Source organism: Phodopus roborovskii, unplaced genomic scaffold (assembly GCF_943737965.1).
Source record: "Phodopus roborovskii unplaced genomic scaffold, PHOROB, whole genome shotgun sequence".
NCBI lineage: Eukaryota > Metazoa > Chordata > Mammalia > Rodentia > Cricetidae > Phodopus > Phodopus roborovskii.
This window is the reverse complement of record NW_026125052.1, coordinates 20,177,006-20,193,384: the sequence shown is the minus strand read 5'-3', so window position 1 is coordinate 20,193,384 and position 16,379 is coordinate 20,177,006. Positions and strand designations below refer to the sequence as shown.

Here is a 16,379-nt window from a genome sequence, read left to right as displayed (position 1 = left end):
CCCTGAGCCTGTTGCCTGGAGCTGTGAGCCTTGATTTGGAGAAGGTACCCACTCTTGTCCTATAGAAAACAAGAGCCAATGATGCCCCGTACCCAGACAGTACTCAAGGGGCAGTTACTACTGTGCCTTGAAATTCAGGCAAGAGAATCTGTTTGTGTTCCTTCAACACAGAGCCTGGGAAACAGGCTTTGCAGATGCAATTGGGATAAGAAGAAAGGATAAGAGGAAATAACTACAGATTAGAGTGTTTACTCTTCAGAAGAATTAAAAGAAAAATAAACCCACGATCCAGATGCAGAGTCCTCTCCCTGCATTCCCAGGCACACTGGGACTCAAGAAACCATCATTGGCTTTCTTTGAACTTCTAGACTCTCTCAGGTCTCTCTGGAAAGGGATGCAAGAGTGTGTCAGTGAAAGTAGGCTTCTGGATGGGTCAGGGGCCCTGGAATGCTTTCCCTGTCTGCCACATCCTAGCTCTGCAGAGAACCCTGAAGGCAGCTGCAGGGAGAATGAAGTCATAGGGTGCACAGCTGGAGGAGAGCTTGTGGAAGGAGGAGGGGCAAGGCCCACACCCCTAGGCAGGGCACATGCAGAGAGGACTCTGGCAGTGTGAGGCAGTTCTAACCCGGAGTCCAGGTTCTTCTGGCTACTTACAACCTAATGACTGGAGGTACATTCTCTTTTCTTAACTGTGGAATGCAACCTCTACCTCTTCAGGATTTTTGTTTTGTTTGGTTTGAGACAGGGTTTCATTCTGTAGCCAGGCTGGCTTGGAACTCACTATACAGACCAGGCTGGCCTCCTAAGTGCTGGGTTTACAGGCATAAGCCATCATACCTAGTCTCTCTTCACAGGTGACTGGGGGGATCTACAGGAAGGAATACTGACAGATCTCTGGGGGCATCTGTCTCACATGCACACACACACACACACACACACACACACACACCTTTAAAAAATAAAACAAAACAGACCTTGGGGATCAGTGAGATGGCTCAGCAGACAGATGTACTTGCTGCCAGGCCCGAATTCAATCCCAGAGAAGCACATAGTAGAAGGAGAGAACAGACTCCCACAAATTGTCTTCTGGCTACATGTGTGTCATGACATACATGTACGGGACACACACACACACACACACGCACACACACACACACACCAATCGATCAATGTAATGAAAATTGTTTTAAAATAAAGACAGGCCTACACAGGGATGATTAGAAGAATAAAAACATGAATCTGTCCTGTCTGGTGGTTGGGATTTATGGATTCCTTCTTTTAAAAAAATATTGCTATAGTGTTTCTTAAGGAAATAGAGCTGAGGCAGGGGAAACCCAAGGGGAACCTTAAGATCCTCACAGGAATGCCACTGCATTTCCCATAGAGCTCATTTTATGAGGCTGAGTCAGCCACAAAAGGTTACATACAGAACCCCACCACCACTGTGACATCATCTGGGTCTATAACAAACAACAAACAAACCAGACTTCACCTGCAAAAGATATCTTTGAATATCTCCCCCAAATTCATTCATGTCCCCTCCCTTCTGCCCCTCCTTCTCCCCCAACCTCTCTAGATAGAGTCGCAATACATAGCTCTGGCTGTCCTGGAATTCACCATATAGAGCCAGGCTGGGCTCCAACTCAGAGATCCACCTGCCTCTGCCTCCCAAGTGCTGGAGTTAAAGGTGTGCACCACCGTCTGAACTATTGATTTTAAAATAATGGTGTTGTTGAGCTGAAGGGATGGCTTAGTGGGTATAGGCACTTGCTGTGAAAGTGTGATGATGCAAGTTTGAGTCCCAGAACCCATGTAAACAAAATATGCAAGAACACATTTTAAAAAATGAGATGTGTGTATGGGAGGGGGGTTTGTCCTGACTGAAGCGTAGAACAACTTTCTATAGCTGAATCAGTCTTGCTCTCTCTCCCTTGTGTGTCTATGTTAGAAACTGTTCAGTTAGACACAGCTAAGAGGTTGTGGAGGACCCGAGTTCAATTCCACATCAGGCAGTACACAGCTGCCGATAACTAACTCCTGCTTCGGGGACCTACGCCTTTGGGCTCACAGGCACCATCTGAAATGCCCCAGAATTTGAAAGTTTCTTTAAAAAAAAAATAAACAACTTACTTATTGTATGTGTGTGAATTTTTTTCTGCATGTATGACGATGGATGGTGTAGCATGTATTTCCTGGTCCCCACAGACGTCAGAAGCGGGCATCAGATGCCAGGAAACTGGAGCTATGTGGTAACAAGCCATCATCATGTGACTGTGAGGATGGAACCCAGATCCTCTGCCGCAGCAAGAGCTTAGCCGACGTCTCCTCTCCAGTGCCTTGACAGTTTCTGAGTACTGACTGGACACCACAAATGGAAAGCTCCACGTGTGACCTTATGAGAGGTGTCACACTGTCACCCTCAAAACACAGGCTCAAGCCCTGTAATCCTCTCACTTCAGAGACTAAGACAGAAGGAATGCCAAGACTTCGAGGCTAGCCTGGGCTACAGGATCCAATCCCATCCCAGTGCTCCAAATAAACAAAATCAAAACAAAAAGCTCCATTAAAAAACTGCCTTCGGGTTAGGAATACACAAAACATAAATTGTGTTCACTGACAGGTGTATATGAAGAAAGAAAGAAAAAACATAAATTGTATTTAGACCTGGTCCCACCCCCAAGTTGTCTCAAACTGTTTCAAGCTGGGAATGCTCAAGAGGGTGCATGTAACTTTCTTCTATTGTTGAATTGTTTTTTATGAATAGGTATAATTTTTGGTATCACTAGAGTCTTGTGCCAGTGTGTAAAAAGTTCTTGCCACACTAGCCCGATTCCCTGAGGTCAAACTGTGAAAGCCATGTAAAAAGGTGGAGGGTCCAACTCCACAAAGTTGTGCCATAAGCACTATTCCCATTAATAATAAGCAACAGTAATTTTTAAGTACTTTTCATCTCTGTGGTGTGCATATGTGTGTAAGTATTCATGCACACGTGTACAGGCGGGTGGGCCCCTCGAGTGTGTGTGTATGTACTCATGAATTTGAATGTGTAAACCAGAAGTTGATGTCTTCCTGGATAATTCTCCACCTTCTAGGTGGAGGGAGGGTCTCTCATGTGAATTTAGCACTCACTGGTTGAGCTAACCAGTGGTGCTATTTTGTGTGTGATCTAACAAATACAGCTCTCCTGAAGATCAGAGTGCAGAGCTGAGCCACACTAGTTAGCCACAGAGGAAGGCAGTAGAGGTGGCTCACACCTTTAATCCCAGCACTTGGGAGGCAGAGGCAGACAGATTTCTGTGAGTTCAAGACCACCCTAGGCTACATGAGATAGAATGTATCTAAAAGGGAAACATATCTCACACAAAGGTGATCCCAGCACTAGTCTGGGATCCCAGATTCAGTCTGAGGATTCGTAGACAGGACACAGCCTGAGGAGCAGTCAGTCTGAGGACAGCATCGGCCTTTGGTCTGAGCATTGGTAGAGGTCAGAACTCTAGTGGCTGGCCGCTCTGCTTCTGACTTCAGCTTTCACCCCTCGATAGCTGACTCTGAGTTTTTATTATTAAGACCAAAGAGAATTCCTGCTACACTAATCTAAATAGTGTGCTTGCTCTGAGGTCTAGCTGTCTACGCCTTCCAAGGGCTGGGATTACAGGAGGGCCACACACCAGATTGCATGCTTACTCAGCAAGGTCTTGACCAGTACTCCTGGAACATACATGATTCGCACAGCTTCCTTTCTTCCTTTCTCTCTTTCTCTCTCTCTTTCTTCCTTTTATTTTGAGGGGGAGGGATTTGCAGTTTTGGTTATAATTGGTTAACTGCTGCCCTGTAGATGTTCAGCTATTCTGCTGAAAGCCTAGAGAGGGAACCAAATTTAAGATCAAGGTGCTTTTTACAAATTGTATCAATAAGGTCACAGTGGTATAACGGACAGACCTCTAATCCCATCACTTAAAAAGCAGAAGCAGGGGAATTGGGTGTCTGGGGCCACCTTGAACTATATGGTCAGAACCTGTACCCAAAAGTGGGGGATGGGCACTGGTGCTGGGAAAAGGTGAAGAAAATATATGCATCCCAGATAAAAAAAAAATTGAAGATGGACACGGTAGCACAAGCCCTTAAATGTAGCACTCAAAGCCCTCACACTTGGATGTCTATGAATTCCAGGCCAGCCAGGACTACATGGTGAGACCTGTATCAAACAAAAAACAAACAAACCAAAAAAAATTTTAAATGGGGACTGGAGAGATGGGTTAGCAGTTGGGAGCACTGGCTGCTCTTCCAGAGGATGGGGGTTCAAGTCCCAACACCCACATGGCAGCTGACAACTATCTGTAATTCCCATTCCAAGGGTTATGACACCCTCACACAGACATGCATGCATAGAGGCACCAATGCACATAGAATAAAAATGGATAGGTTATTAAAATAAAAATTTAAATGGAAGCTGAAACTAGGCAATGGTGGCGCACACCTTTAATCCCAGCACTCAGAAAGCAGAGAGGCAGGCGGATCTCTGTGAGTTTGAGGCTAGCCTGGTCTACAGAGCTAGTTCCAGGACAGGCTGCAAAGCAATACAGAGGAACCCTGTCTTGAAAACCAAAACCAAAAAACAAACAAAAAGAAAAATAAAAAAGAAAAGAAAAGAAAAAAAGATGGGCAACAGGGCTGGAGGAATAGCCCAGCTATTGAAAGTGTAGGCTCGCAACCAAAAATATAAGATGGGCAACGGCACACAAAGAATAAAGGCTTACACTAGGTCTGTGTAAGGGCTTCTACGCCCTGGAAATGTTGGGAATGTTATTTTCTGAACCGAAGGGTTGGCTATATGAGTTGTGCTCTGTGAAATATCAATCAAACTGAACACATTGTGTTCACGTTTCTGTATTTGTGCCATACTCCCAAGAATTAAAAAATTGAAACCAAGCTAGGTGGTGATGGTGCACACCCCTAATCCCAGCACTTGGGAGGCAGAAGCAGGAGGATCTCTGTGAGTTCAAGGCCAGCCTGTTCTACAAAGTGAGTTCTAGGACAGCCAAGGCTACACAGAAATTACCTGTCTCAAAAAACCAACCAACCAAACAAACAAACAAATAAATAAATTCTTAAAGTGTGAAACCAAGAATGGCTAATACTAAAGTCAAAATAGAGACTGAGCAGGAGCGAATGAGAAGGCATGTAGACTAACCAAGCATTAAGATGCTCTACACCGTAGATTAGGGGCTGAGGTAACGCAAACGATTGTTAACCTCACCACCCACATTAGTTATAATTACAGAAAGTTTGTATTTGTAGAGGATGATGTGGGGACCACACATACCCAAGACTGCATTCACCATGGCATCACTCCCTGGGCAACCCTGGTTCCTGACCTCTGTGAGGATTCATTCAGTACTCGGCAGAAGGAGTACTCACAGCTAAGCTGACCTCACATGCTCAGTGAAAGTTGGTAGTCTTGACCATTGCACAATGTTTTATAGAAATGCTAAAGCTGCTCCTTCCCCCCCCCCAAAGGAAGTCTTCCAAAATCCCAGCCACACACACAAAATCCCAACACAAAGGTGTGTCTCTGCTCCACCTTTCAATAATTTTGAGTTTACAGACTTTGTGACCTTCTATATTCCAACATCAAACCCGTACTCCAGCTTTTAAGCATGCTATCTTTCCTCTGCTGTAATTTGGGGCATTACGGAGACTGTAACTACTGTAACAAAGGCACTTCTCCCAGGGTACCCTCAGCAAAACCCCTCTGTGGCTAACCTCTGAGTGGAGGATGCTCCGAGATGCCACCTAAGCCTAAAAGGCATATCTGTGGGCTTTTAAACAATGCTGAGGGCTGGAGTGATGGCTCTGCAGTAAAGACCACTGGCTGTCCCAGCACTCAGGAGTCAGAGACAGGAGGATTTCTGTGAGTACGAGGCAAGCCTTGTTTACATAGTTAGTTCCAGGAGAGCCAGAGATATGCAGAGAGAACCCAACTCAAACAAAATCTAAAAAATACAAAACACTGGCTGTTCTTCCACAGAATCAAGTGTTTGAGTCCCAGAACCTTCATGGTGGCTCATAATTGTCTTTACCTCCAGTTCCAGGAGATCCAATGCCCTCTTCAGACCTCTGCAGACGGCAAGCATGTACATGGTGCACATATGTACATGCAGGCAATATACTCATACACATAAAATGATAAAATAAGATGTTTTAAATGATGAGGGCATAGTCCAGGAGCTGAAGTTCTGACTAACTCCATGAAGTCTCTCCCTGGAGGTTTGGACCAGTTACACAAAGGAACTGTGGGCAGAAAGGAAGAGCTGCTGGGTTCGTATGTCTGCACAGTTGGCAGAATGACAGCTGCCACTCTCTGGCCTAAAATGCAGATGTGTTTAAAGAAAAACCCCTCCACAGTAATCATGTTTCCTAAATAACATATAATTCAGTTTTGTGCATGAGAAACTGTTAGATTTGGGTGGCGTTTTTCTCTTATCTTCTCTACACACCCCAAATATGATTATACATATGCACAGATATAAAATATGAATACAAACAACACATTCTAGAATCTCGTTTACATATTTAATTCTTCGCTGAAAGTATTGTCTTTTAGAACATTAGCGGCGGGGGTGGGGTAGAGTGTGTGTGTGTGTGTGTGTGTGTGTGTGTGTGTGATGAAACCATTTTTATACCTAAATGCTGGCTTGAGAGACAGCTCGGCAGGTAAAGGCAAGACCAACAACCTGAGCTCAACCCTCAGAACCCACATGTTAGAAGGACGGGTAAGCTGACCTCTGACCTCCATGTGCTGATGTGTCTGCCATGTCTGTCTGTCATGACTAGGTATGCATTAAATACCTATATACATAAATGTAATCTTAAAATTAAAGCTAAATGCCTTCCTGTATAGTACACCATATATCATTTACTTATTCCTTAGCTGTTGCTTTAGCTCATAAAATCTTTCTTTCTTCATTGGTTTTAGATAGAGCCTCACTATGTAGCCCTGGCTGGACTGGAACTGAGAGAAAGGAACCTCAAATGAGAAATCACTCCATAAGATACAGCTATAGGCAAGCCTTTAGGGCAGCAGTTCTCAACCTGTGGGTCTCACATATTGGATACCCTGCCCTGCATACCAGATAGTTCCAGATAGTTATGTTACGATTCAAAACAGTAACAAAATTACAGTAATGAAGTAGCAACAAAATAATTTTATGCTTGGGGGGTTGTCTTAGTTAGGGTTCCTATTTATTGCTGTGCAGAGACACATGACCACAGAAACTCTCATAAGGAAAACATTTATTGAGTTGGTGGCTTATAGTTTCAGAGATTCAGTCCATTATCATCAGGTGACATGGTGCTGTGCAGTCAGACATTCAGACATGGTGCTGGAGAGGTAGGTGGCTGAGAGTTCTATATCTTTCAGGCAGCAGGAAGTGAACTAAAATACCAGGCGTGCCTTGAGCATATGCGAGACCTCAAAGCCTGCCTCCACAGTGACACACTTTCTCCAGCAAAGCCACGCCTCCACACCACCACACGGGTCACCACAACAAGAACTATATTAAGGAATCACAGCATTCGGAAGGTTGAGAACCACTCCTTAATTAGTGATTGATGGAGGAGGGCCCAGTCCATTGCAGATGGTACCACACCTGGGCTGGTGGTCCTGGGTTCTGTAAGAAACAGGCTGGGCAAGCCAAAGGGGAGCAAGGCAGTAAGCAGCATCCCTCCATGGCCTCTGCATCAGCTCCTGCCTCCAGGTTCCTGTGATGATGAACAGTGCTGTGGGAGTGTAAGCCAAATAAACCCTTTCCTCCCCAGATTCCTTTGGTCATGGTGTCCTATCACAGCCATAGTCACCCTACTCAGACAATGTCTTTGTTTGTAGTTGACAAGTAGCTAAGTATTTAGGTATGAAATGTTACATTCCCCATGACTTGAGAAAGAGCATGTTGTCATGGAATCCTCTGGGACCACTCTTCTACACAACCTTATGTCCTCCCAGAAGCCGCTGCATGGAACTGGGGCTCAGTCATTCACACACAGCTGCCGGACAAGGGAGGCGGCAGGAGGAAAAAACCCGTACACGCTACACACAGCCAACTGCTTTGTATGTTTACTCTAATTTATTTAACCAAATTTTTCCTGTGCATTTCAGAGGGGTCTCTCAGCTGTCAAGCAAGTGTCTGTTCCTATCGGAGATCTCAGAGAGCCCCCTCTTTTTTCTTTTAATAAAATGTTCTTTATAAATGTCACATAAAATAAAATTGGTGAACATCTGACCCTTTGGGGTGTGCGAATGTTTGTGTGTGCATATATGTGTGTGTATGAACTTGTATATGTGCATGTGGTATGTTTGTGTTATACATATGTGCATTATGAACATGTATGTTGACACACGTGTGTATGAACATGTTACATGTGCAGGCCAGAAATTCATAATGTATGTCTTGCTAGTAGTTTTCCTTCTGCACCCTCTGCAAGAGTACTTAAGCCACTGAGCCTTCTTTCCCCCTCCAAAAGCAATCTTAATTTCTAGTCATCCGTGCATCTTCTACATGATAGTACATCATCTGTATTCTTTCAGGAGTGTTTAGCTGCAAAGTGAAATTAGATTCCCCCCCCTTTTTTTTCTGGGTGGGTGGTGCAGAGCCAGGACTTGAACCCAGACCCTCTCACATGCTAGCCATGTCCTCCACCACAGAATACCACCCCCAGCAATTTCTAAATGTAAAATCCATGTTTCCCCAGCATTTAAAAGTAAAGATTTCATCTTCTAAGTATTGTTTCTGGCACGTCTCTCACATCACATTTTTACAACAGCTTAAAACTCTTATTTCTGGAGGTTAGCCTCCTCCATTGGACTCTCTACCATTGATCTAAACCCAATGCTGGATGTTTTTCCAAGATCGTGACATCACCTAAAATGTTCCTTATGTCTTTGGGACACTTATCTGCTTGCTTTGTTTTTTCCAACTCAATAAATGCCCATTAAACACCACCGTGGCTTGGGCATTGAACCCATCTGTGGGGTTGCAGCTTCCAGGAAGAAGTACAAAACACCCTGCTCAAAGGGAGTTAGCAAGGGAGGAAGCAGCCACACCAGGGTTGGGGAGGGCGGCAGCCATAAAATCCAGTAAAATTTGCGGGGGGGGGGGCGGCTTCTGGCTGAAGGGGACTGTCCAGCCTTGGACACTCATGCTCAAGTACAAGCCAGGCTTAGAGACAGACCCGAAGAAAGCTGCATGTCAGGCCCTGAGGAAAGCAAGCACACTGGAACAGCCTTGGGTTTAGCACTGCCCACTCCAGGGATGAAAGAGTTCCCCAGGACCCTTAATGAGGGTTAAGGAAGGAAGGGAGAGCGCGCAGAAGAGACTGTGGTAAATAAGGACCTGAGGAAGGCAGGACCACTGAGGATGGGATTCTCCTTTTCCCAATATGGTATTTATGTTTACTTTTTATATTTACAGGCGACTATCAGATGCACACAGGCTTGCAGTGACAGCTAAAGTAATTGGTCAAGGGGCTTTGGAAATGGCCCAAGCACGAGGACCTGAGGTTGGATGCTGAGTACCCAGTAAAAATCTGGTTGTGGAGTGGTGGTGCACCTGCAGTCCAGTATTGGGAGGGACAGGAGGGCTTGGAGGGCCACTATTGCCCAACTGACTTTGCATAGTATTTTTTTTTCTAATCGTTTTTTTTTTTTTCTTTTCAAAAAATTACTCTCACTGAGTAGGGGTGGTGCACACCTTTAATCCCAGCACTCAGGAGGCAGAGGCAGGTGGATCTCCAAGTTTGAGTCCAGCCTGGTCTACAGAGCAAGTTTCAGGACATCAGGGCTACACAGAGAAGCCCCATCTCAAAAAAGAAAGCAAAACAAAGATTTTTTTCATTTTACCCCATCTTTAAAGAGATTTATTTTTATTTTATGTGGATGGGTGTTTGCCTACATGCACATGTGGGCACCACATGTGTATCTGGTGCCCACAGAGGCCAGAAGAGGGCACTGGGTCCCCTGGAAACGAGAGTAACAGGTGGTAGTGAGCCATCTGACATGGATGCTGGGAGCCACGCTTGTGTGTTGTGGGAGATGGGTGAGTGCACTTAACTGTGCTGAGCCATCTCTCCAGCCGGGTCTGAGGGTGTTGAGGACTGTGTTACATCATATTTGAGTCCCTTGATAGTCATGGGTTTTCTTTCTATTAGTAATAAAAACCGCAATAGCTTAGTGCCTGATAGCGTACTAGACGTACCTCAGCCATCTATCATCTGACTTGTGTGTGACTCCCAAGCAACACCCCACAAGGTGGGGTGTTCTCGTTCTCACCTAATTCTGGTCTCAAGCAGTCTGCCCCATTAATACACTCAGAAGACTGGCAGGGAAAGGAAATAGGCTAGATCACACCTACACCCCTGCCTCAGTTGGCAAAACAGTACCACACGATCACCCTTCCAAACACTTGTGGGCATCAGTCAGAGCCTGGTTAGAGTTTTCCCTGTGAAACAGTGGGGCTTGAACCCGAATGTCCCTGGGGAAGGCTCACCGTTAGATAGGCTTGTTTGCCAAACTGATGGGCTTTGGAGAGTTGACTAGATGAGTTCTCACCCCTAGTCAATAGATGGATCCTTGCTGAGCCCACCACACGGCTAACATATTGGGAAGTGGAGTGTCACTGGAGGAAGTCACAGAGGTGTTGCACCTTGTCCCTGGCCCTTTCCTCTCTCTGCTTCACCAGCTGCCATGAGGTGAGCAGTTCTCCACCACATCCTCCAGCATGATTTCTGACCTTGCCTGAGACTCAAAGCAACTAGACCAAGTGGCCATGGATGGGTCCTCGAAACTGCTGACCAAAGGAACTTTTTCTTTGTTTGTCTCAGGTATCTTAGCACAGCAATGAAAAAACAAAAACAAAAAAACAAACAAACAAAAAAAAAACAACCGAACATAACTCTCAGCCCACCAAGAACGCAACTCTTCAGGGTGCTTCCCAAAAAGCTGTACTGTCCTTCGCTGTTCTAAGGTTTATTGTTGTCGGTAGTGTCTGGGGATTGTCTTACCTCCTAGGTATTTTCAACATCCTTGAGTCTTGGGGGAGAGCTCAGGGGAAGTCAGGAAGGCCAAGGGAAGGAAGGACCTGCTTGGCAGAGGTACAGTGAGCAAAGGCCTGGAGGTGAGGAGAAGAGCATGCTGGGAAGGTGTCTCCTGGAGGGTATGATACAGAGGCAAAGGACCTGAAGTGGGCAGAGGCTGTCAGAAAGCAGGGGTCACGCCAGCGGAGGATTTGTAGTTCTATTTTTTAAATTTCATTTTTATGAGTACGGTGTTTTATCTTGCTTGTACATCTGTGCACCGTTTGTGTTCCTGGTGCCCTCAGAGGCCAGAAGATACCGGATCCTTTGGGACTGAAGCTACCAACAGTTGTGAGTTGCCTTGTGGGTGCTGGAAATCAAAACTTGGACCTCTGGAGGGGTGGTCTTAACCCCTGAGCCATCTCTCCAGCTCCAAGAGTCTGTACTTTGAAGGAGAAAATCCAAGGGCCCCAGGAGAGGACACAGCCTCAGGCATAGAAAGAAGCTAACCGTGAGAAGTCCAGCTAGAGCCGCAGTGCGCAGTTTGCTAGGGCGTTGGTGCTGACTGTCCCCAACATTTCCTGGGCCATAGATCACTACGCAGCCCTCCTCCAGCCTACTGAGGACTAACACTAATCTGCTGAGCTCAGGGTGAGTTCCAAGAGCTGTGTCACCACTCCGATGGCTAGCCCCACCCGGATTTATATAGGACTCAGTCATGGGAAAGGGGGCCCTCCATAACTCATGAAGGGCTAAACTGGAAGACACATTTCCTGCCAGTGATACCCCAGCCTCCCAAGTCCAAGAGCCCCCTCCCATGGCAGAGAGCACAGGGTGGCAGCGGGGGTGGGGTGGGGTAGGATAGATTCAAAGAAAGAATCAGTTTGGACGGTGAAATCAAGGAGCCGTGATGCCTGGCTGGCATCCTTGAGGCACTTGCACTTACTATCAGTGTCTCCCGGGAGGAGAACGGTCCAGGGACCCTGAGAACAGGGAGAGGGAACTCAGTCTCTGCCTCCTGAGCCCACGGAGATGCGTGAGAACCAGCTGACAACAGAGAGCTGCCCACCCACGCTCTTCCTCACTGTCCCTCTCAAGAGAACACATGGGTGAGTGTTAAGTTGGGTATGACAGCTTGGTCTCCAGTGCGATGTTTGGAGGGAGTCTTCTGATTAGATCAGAAGGGCTTTAAGATAACGGACTCCAACGATGGGGTCGGAATGGGATAGCATTATTGGGTAACTAGGAAGTGGAGCCTGGTTGGAGGAAGAAGGTCCCTGGGAACAGGCCTTTGAAGGGTGTACCTTGCTTGTCCTGGATGCCTCACTGTCTTCCTGGCTGCCATGAGCGAGCAGCCTTCCTCTGCTGCCATGACTCTGTGTTATGCTTCTGTCTCACCACAGGCTTCCGGGCAATGGAACCAGCGGACTTTGGGCTGAAGGCTATGCAGCTAAGAGCCAACATGAACCTTTCTTCCCTAAGTTGTTTAGATGAAGCAACTGAGTCACAGTGACAAGCTAACACACAGGGGAGCCCAGGCTTAGAGCTCCAAGGCAACTTTCCAGTCTTCTGCAGTGCCCCTGTTTCTAACATCTGGCCCCCAGGGTTTGAGGTAAGGAGGTCTTCCAGGGGTTAGGAGATGGGTCGAGCCACAGCCACAGAAACAACCGCTTTGATTGGTATTGCCACTTTGCCTCACTCACATGTGCAAACTAGTGATGAATTCAAATGAAGACCCTGAGAAGTTCATGGCTTTTCCATCCTATCCAATCACACCAGCGCGTGGGCATCGGACTTCTCAGGGACCCAATGGGACCCATGAAAAGGAATCCATTCCATCTTGCCACATGTTCAGAGAGCTCAAATCTGTCTTATTATTCCATAAGACATTAATCTGGCGGCTACAGGATGTTCTGGCCTTGGCAGTGAATGTCTCTTATCTAAATAACAATAGGTTTGGGCCCAGGTGCATTTACTCTAGACCCTAAAGGCCGGATGGCAGGTGTGGCTACCAAAAACATGGAGAATTGAGGGAAGAAAGTCTCTTTGCCCCTTATACATGATAATAGGAGTCTTCTGCCATTTTGTCCTCACTGCTGGTTGAATACAAGAGATCGCGAGAGAATAAATGAGGGCGCATTCAGTGTGGATTGAATCTGCCCTCCTGACAACTATCCGTGTTTCTGTCTTGGGTTCTTAACCCTCTTTTAGCTAGCCTTTTGCTCATCCACACTCCCCCACTCAGGTACAAACTTGGGGCTGCTCGGCTGGCTCCAGTTGCAGCCCCACAAAGACAGCTTCTCAACACAGGACCAACCCAGACTTCCTACTCCCCTGTACCTTCACCTTGCCCAGGTAAAATCAGGATAGAACAGAAACCCAGCTGGAGCACAGTGGCCTCAGCAGCTTGCTAAAGCCTGGAAGGCAGAGTCTTATGGGGAAGGACACGACTCTGGACTTCGCTGGCTGGACATAGTGACTTGTCTAGTGACTCTGGTGGCAATAACAAGTCCCCAGTACCTCTCAGAGGGAAGGAAGCACCTCTGTGTGCCCTTTAGACAGAAGTCCTTCACCACAGGAGGACTCCCCAAAGACAGCAGCTCCCTCTTCCATGTTTCTACATGGCACTTCAGAGTCCTACTTCCAGACTGCAGTGGTATCTTCAGCAGGGCCTTCCAGACACCTGGCTACTTTCCTTCAGGAACCCAGGAAGCCTCCACATAATTCAGCAGCACCCTCCTTCCTGGCCTGCTCTCTCCCTTCTGCCCTCCCCTCTCCCTTCTGCCCTCCCCGCTCTCCTCAGACAGCCTTTCCTCCTTGGACCACTGTCTCCTCTGTCTCTTGTCATCAAGCGTCCCTGGTCCCAGGGTCCCAGCCTTTCACTTACTAGATGTGCCCAAAAAAGAAATCATCAGACTCCCCTTAAGACTCCATTTTGTACTCTGCAAAATGGGTCCGACGATGCCTACCTATTTGAGTTATCATCAGAGCTAAATGAGAAATGGACACTAAGCATTTAACATGGCTTCCAGGCTGAGAAAGGGCCCTCACAATGGAGCCTTCACCCCACACTAACCGTTCAACCTGTGTCATTCTGAAAGATTCCCTTTTCTCTAAGGGACCCATCTTAACTCTTCTAAAGCACTTGGCTTGGTGCTGTGTGCATGGAAAGCAGACCAGCATCACAGCAGCAACATGCTCTACCTGAGGAAGAGGAATTCTGCCATCCTATGTCCCATAGCCCTGTCACCTCTGACCCCCAAGAGAGCTGCAGTATCTCCTCTGCAGTCCTGAGCCCACTGGACTTCCGGCTGATCAGGCAACTAACAGCCCGTAGCCCCTCCCCCCCCCCCAGGGCCTTTGGCCCCAGCAATAGCCTGCCAGGCAAATCCTGCCTACCTCCCACAAGCATTTCCTGCGGCCACAGTTCCCGACGCTTGTGCCTGCCCCTTGCATCAGGCACACAGGGACAAGAGCCCATGGACCCTGCACCAGCCTCCCATGTGAGGGACCCACCGATGTTGGGGCTCCTGCCCCCACCCCGCCGACTTCCAGGATTCGCCTGGGAGTGTTGTGTGTACTGACAGGGAAGCTGTGTGATGTTACCCTCCTGTTCAGTCGCTTCAGTGGAGCCCCTCACACCCGCTGCCGTAGCCCACGCCCAGCTTCCTCAGGGCTGGGGCGGGTAGTCCAGACATGCAACAGCCCAGGCTATTGATATTTTGTGTGTAGGACACAGTCTGAGAGAAAGAGCAGGAAGGGACAGAAGCAAAGACCAGGAGGTACAGGGACACTGTAGGCCTCCTTTTCCTCCCTGCCTGGGCCCCTCATCAGGCACCTCCACCCCCCCTCAAAAGCTCCCTGGAGGAAAAGACCAAGTCAGCAGTCTAGCCCAACTCTTTCCCAGGGCCTGGCTTTAAAGCCCAGGCTAGGGCTCTTGGAATGGCCATCCTCTCCCTCCTCCCTCGCATCCTGCAGGACCCGATTCTTTAAGGTGGACAGGCTGCTGTGTTTGCCTGTCTATCCAAGCTTCAGGTCCAGGTGAGATGGAAGGCAGGAGGAGGTCTTCTTATGTGACTTGGGTCACCCCAGCCCTTCCTATCCCTTTAGCAGATACCCACAGCACACCAGGCCACTGTGAGCCTCAGACTCTCCAGGGGGCCCTTGGTCCTAGCACAAAGCTGCAGCGGCTGCCCCATCCTTTTCCATTCACCCCAATTATACAGCATAAAATGGGATGTGAGGCAGCACCCAGCACTTTAATTTTTACTTCGAGAAATCTTCCCAGGGAGGAAGATCTACCCCACCAATGTTCAGCTTCTCAGTGAGAGACCTGTCTTGCCTTCACATTTCGGTCAGTTCTTGGGGGGGGGGGGGAGAGACCGAATCAGCAGAAAAGAGGAGCGCATAGTCTGTGGGGCTTGTGTGATTGGTTTTCTGTGGGCTGTGGCTTTGCATCTTTAGAAACTCTTTTGCAGCTTAAGATTGTCCACTCTGGAGAAGTGCCAGTTTGGCCAGAATTGCTCACACAAAGTTAGAGCGCGAACACACATACACACAGGCGCGCGCTGACATACAACGTCCCACAGGATGCCACAAGCCATCCCTGAAGACCAAGAAAGAAAATACAAAGCCCCTGCCAGACGCTGCACAGGCGCCTGACCCCTCACGTACGGAGTCTGAAACAATGCGCCTCTGGCTCTCCGGGTGCACCCCACCATACCGAACCAGCGCAGGGCGGGAGCCGGGGATCCGGGTGGCCCGGACGCGAGTCGTCGCCAGCCCTTCACCTCCCTCCCACTCTCTCCCAGGCCGCAGTGCCCAGGATCCCCTCCCCCGCCGCCTGCCACATCTGGTTCCACTCAGGTCCTCCCCCACCTCCAGGCGTGCTCCTCCTCCCATCTCCTCCCTCGATTCCAGAAAAGCGGAGGCGATTTTTAAAAACTCACACACACACACACACACACACACACACACACACACACACACACACACACTCCAGAAAATAAGGAAGAAAAAAAAAAAAAAGAGGGAAAAGTAGTCAAGAGGCCCCACTCCCCCTCGGGCCGGCCCCCGAAGTTGGCCAAGTTGGCAGCGCCTTACCCGGGAGGGCGGCGGGGGCGGCGGCGGCGTCCCCCGGGTGGCCGAGATGCAGTCCCCCGAGAAGCAAGAAGCAGCACAGCAGGTGACGAGGCCAGGGCGCGAGGGCAGGTCGGATGGGCCCCATCTCTGCGGCGCTCGGAGGACGCGAGGACCGAGGGCGCGGGGCCAGGCTGCGCGCAGTGGCGCCCTGATGCTGGGCTCGGATGACC

General features: G+C 48.3%; 1 protein-coding gene across 2 annotated transcripts in view; it reads right to left on the bottom strand.

The window, feature by feature from the left end:
• Positions 1 to 16,379, bottom strand: part of Mrc2 (mannose receptor C type 2) — a 54,311-nt gene extending 37,932 nt beyond the window's left edge. For both annotated transcript variants that reach the window (XM_051178882.1, XM_051178883.1), the window contains exon 1: positions 16,171 to 16,379. In XM_051178882.1, coding sequence (XP_051034839.1) covers positions 16,171 to 16,294 — 124 coding nt within the window. In that variant the 5' untranslated portion in view covers positions 16,295 to 16,379. The remainder of the gene's footprint in view (positions 1 to 16,170) is intronic.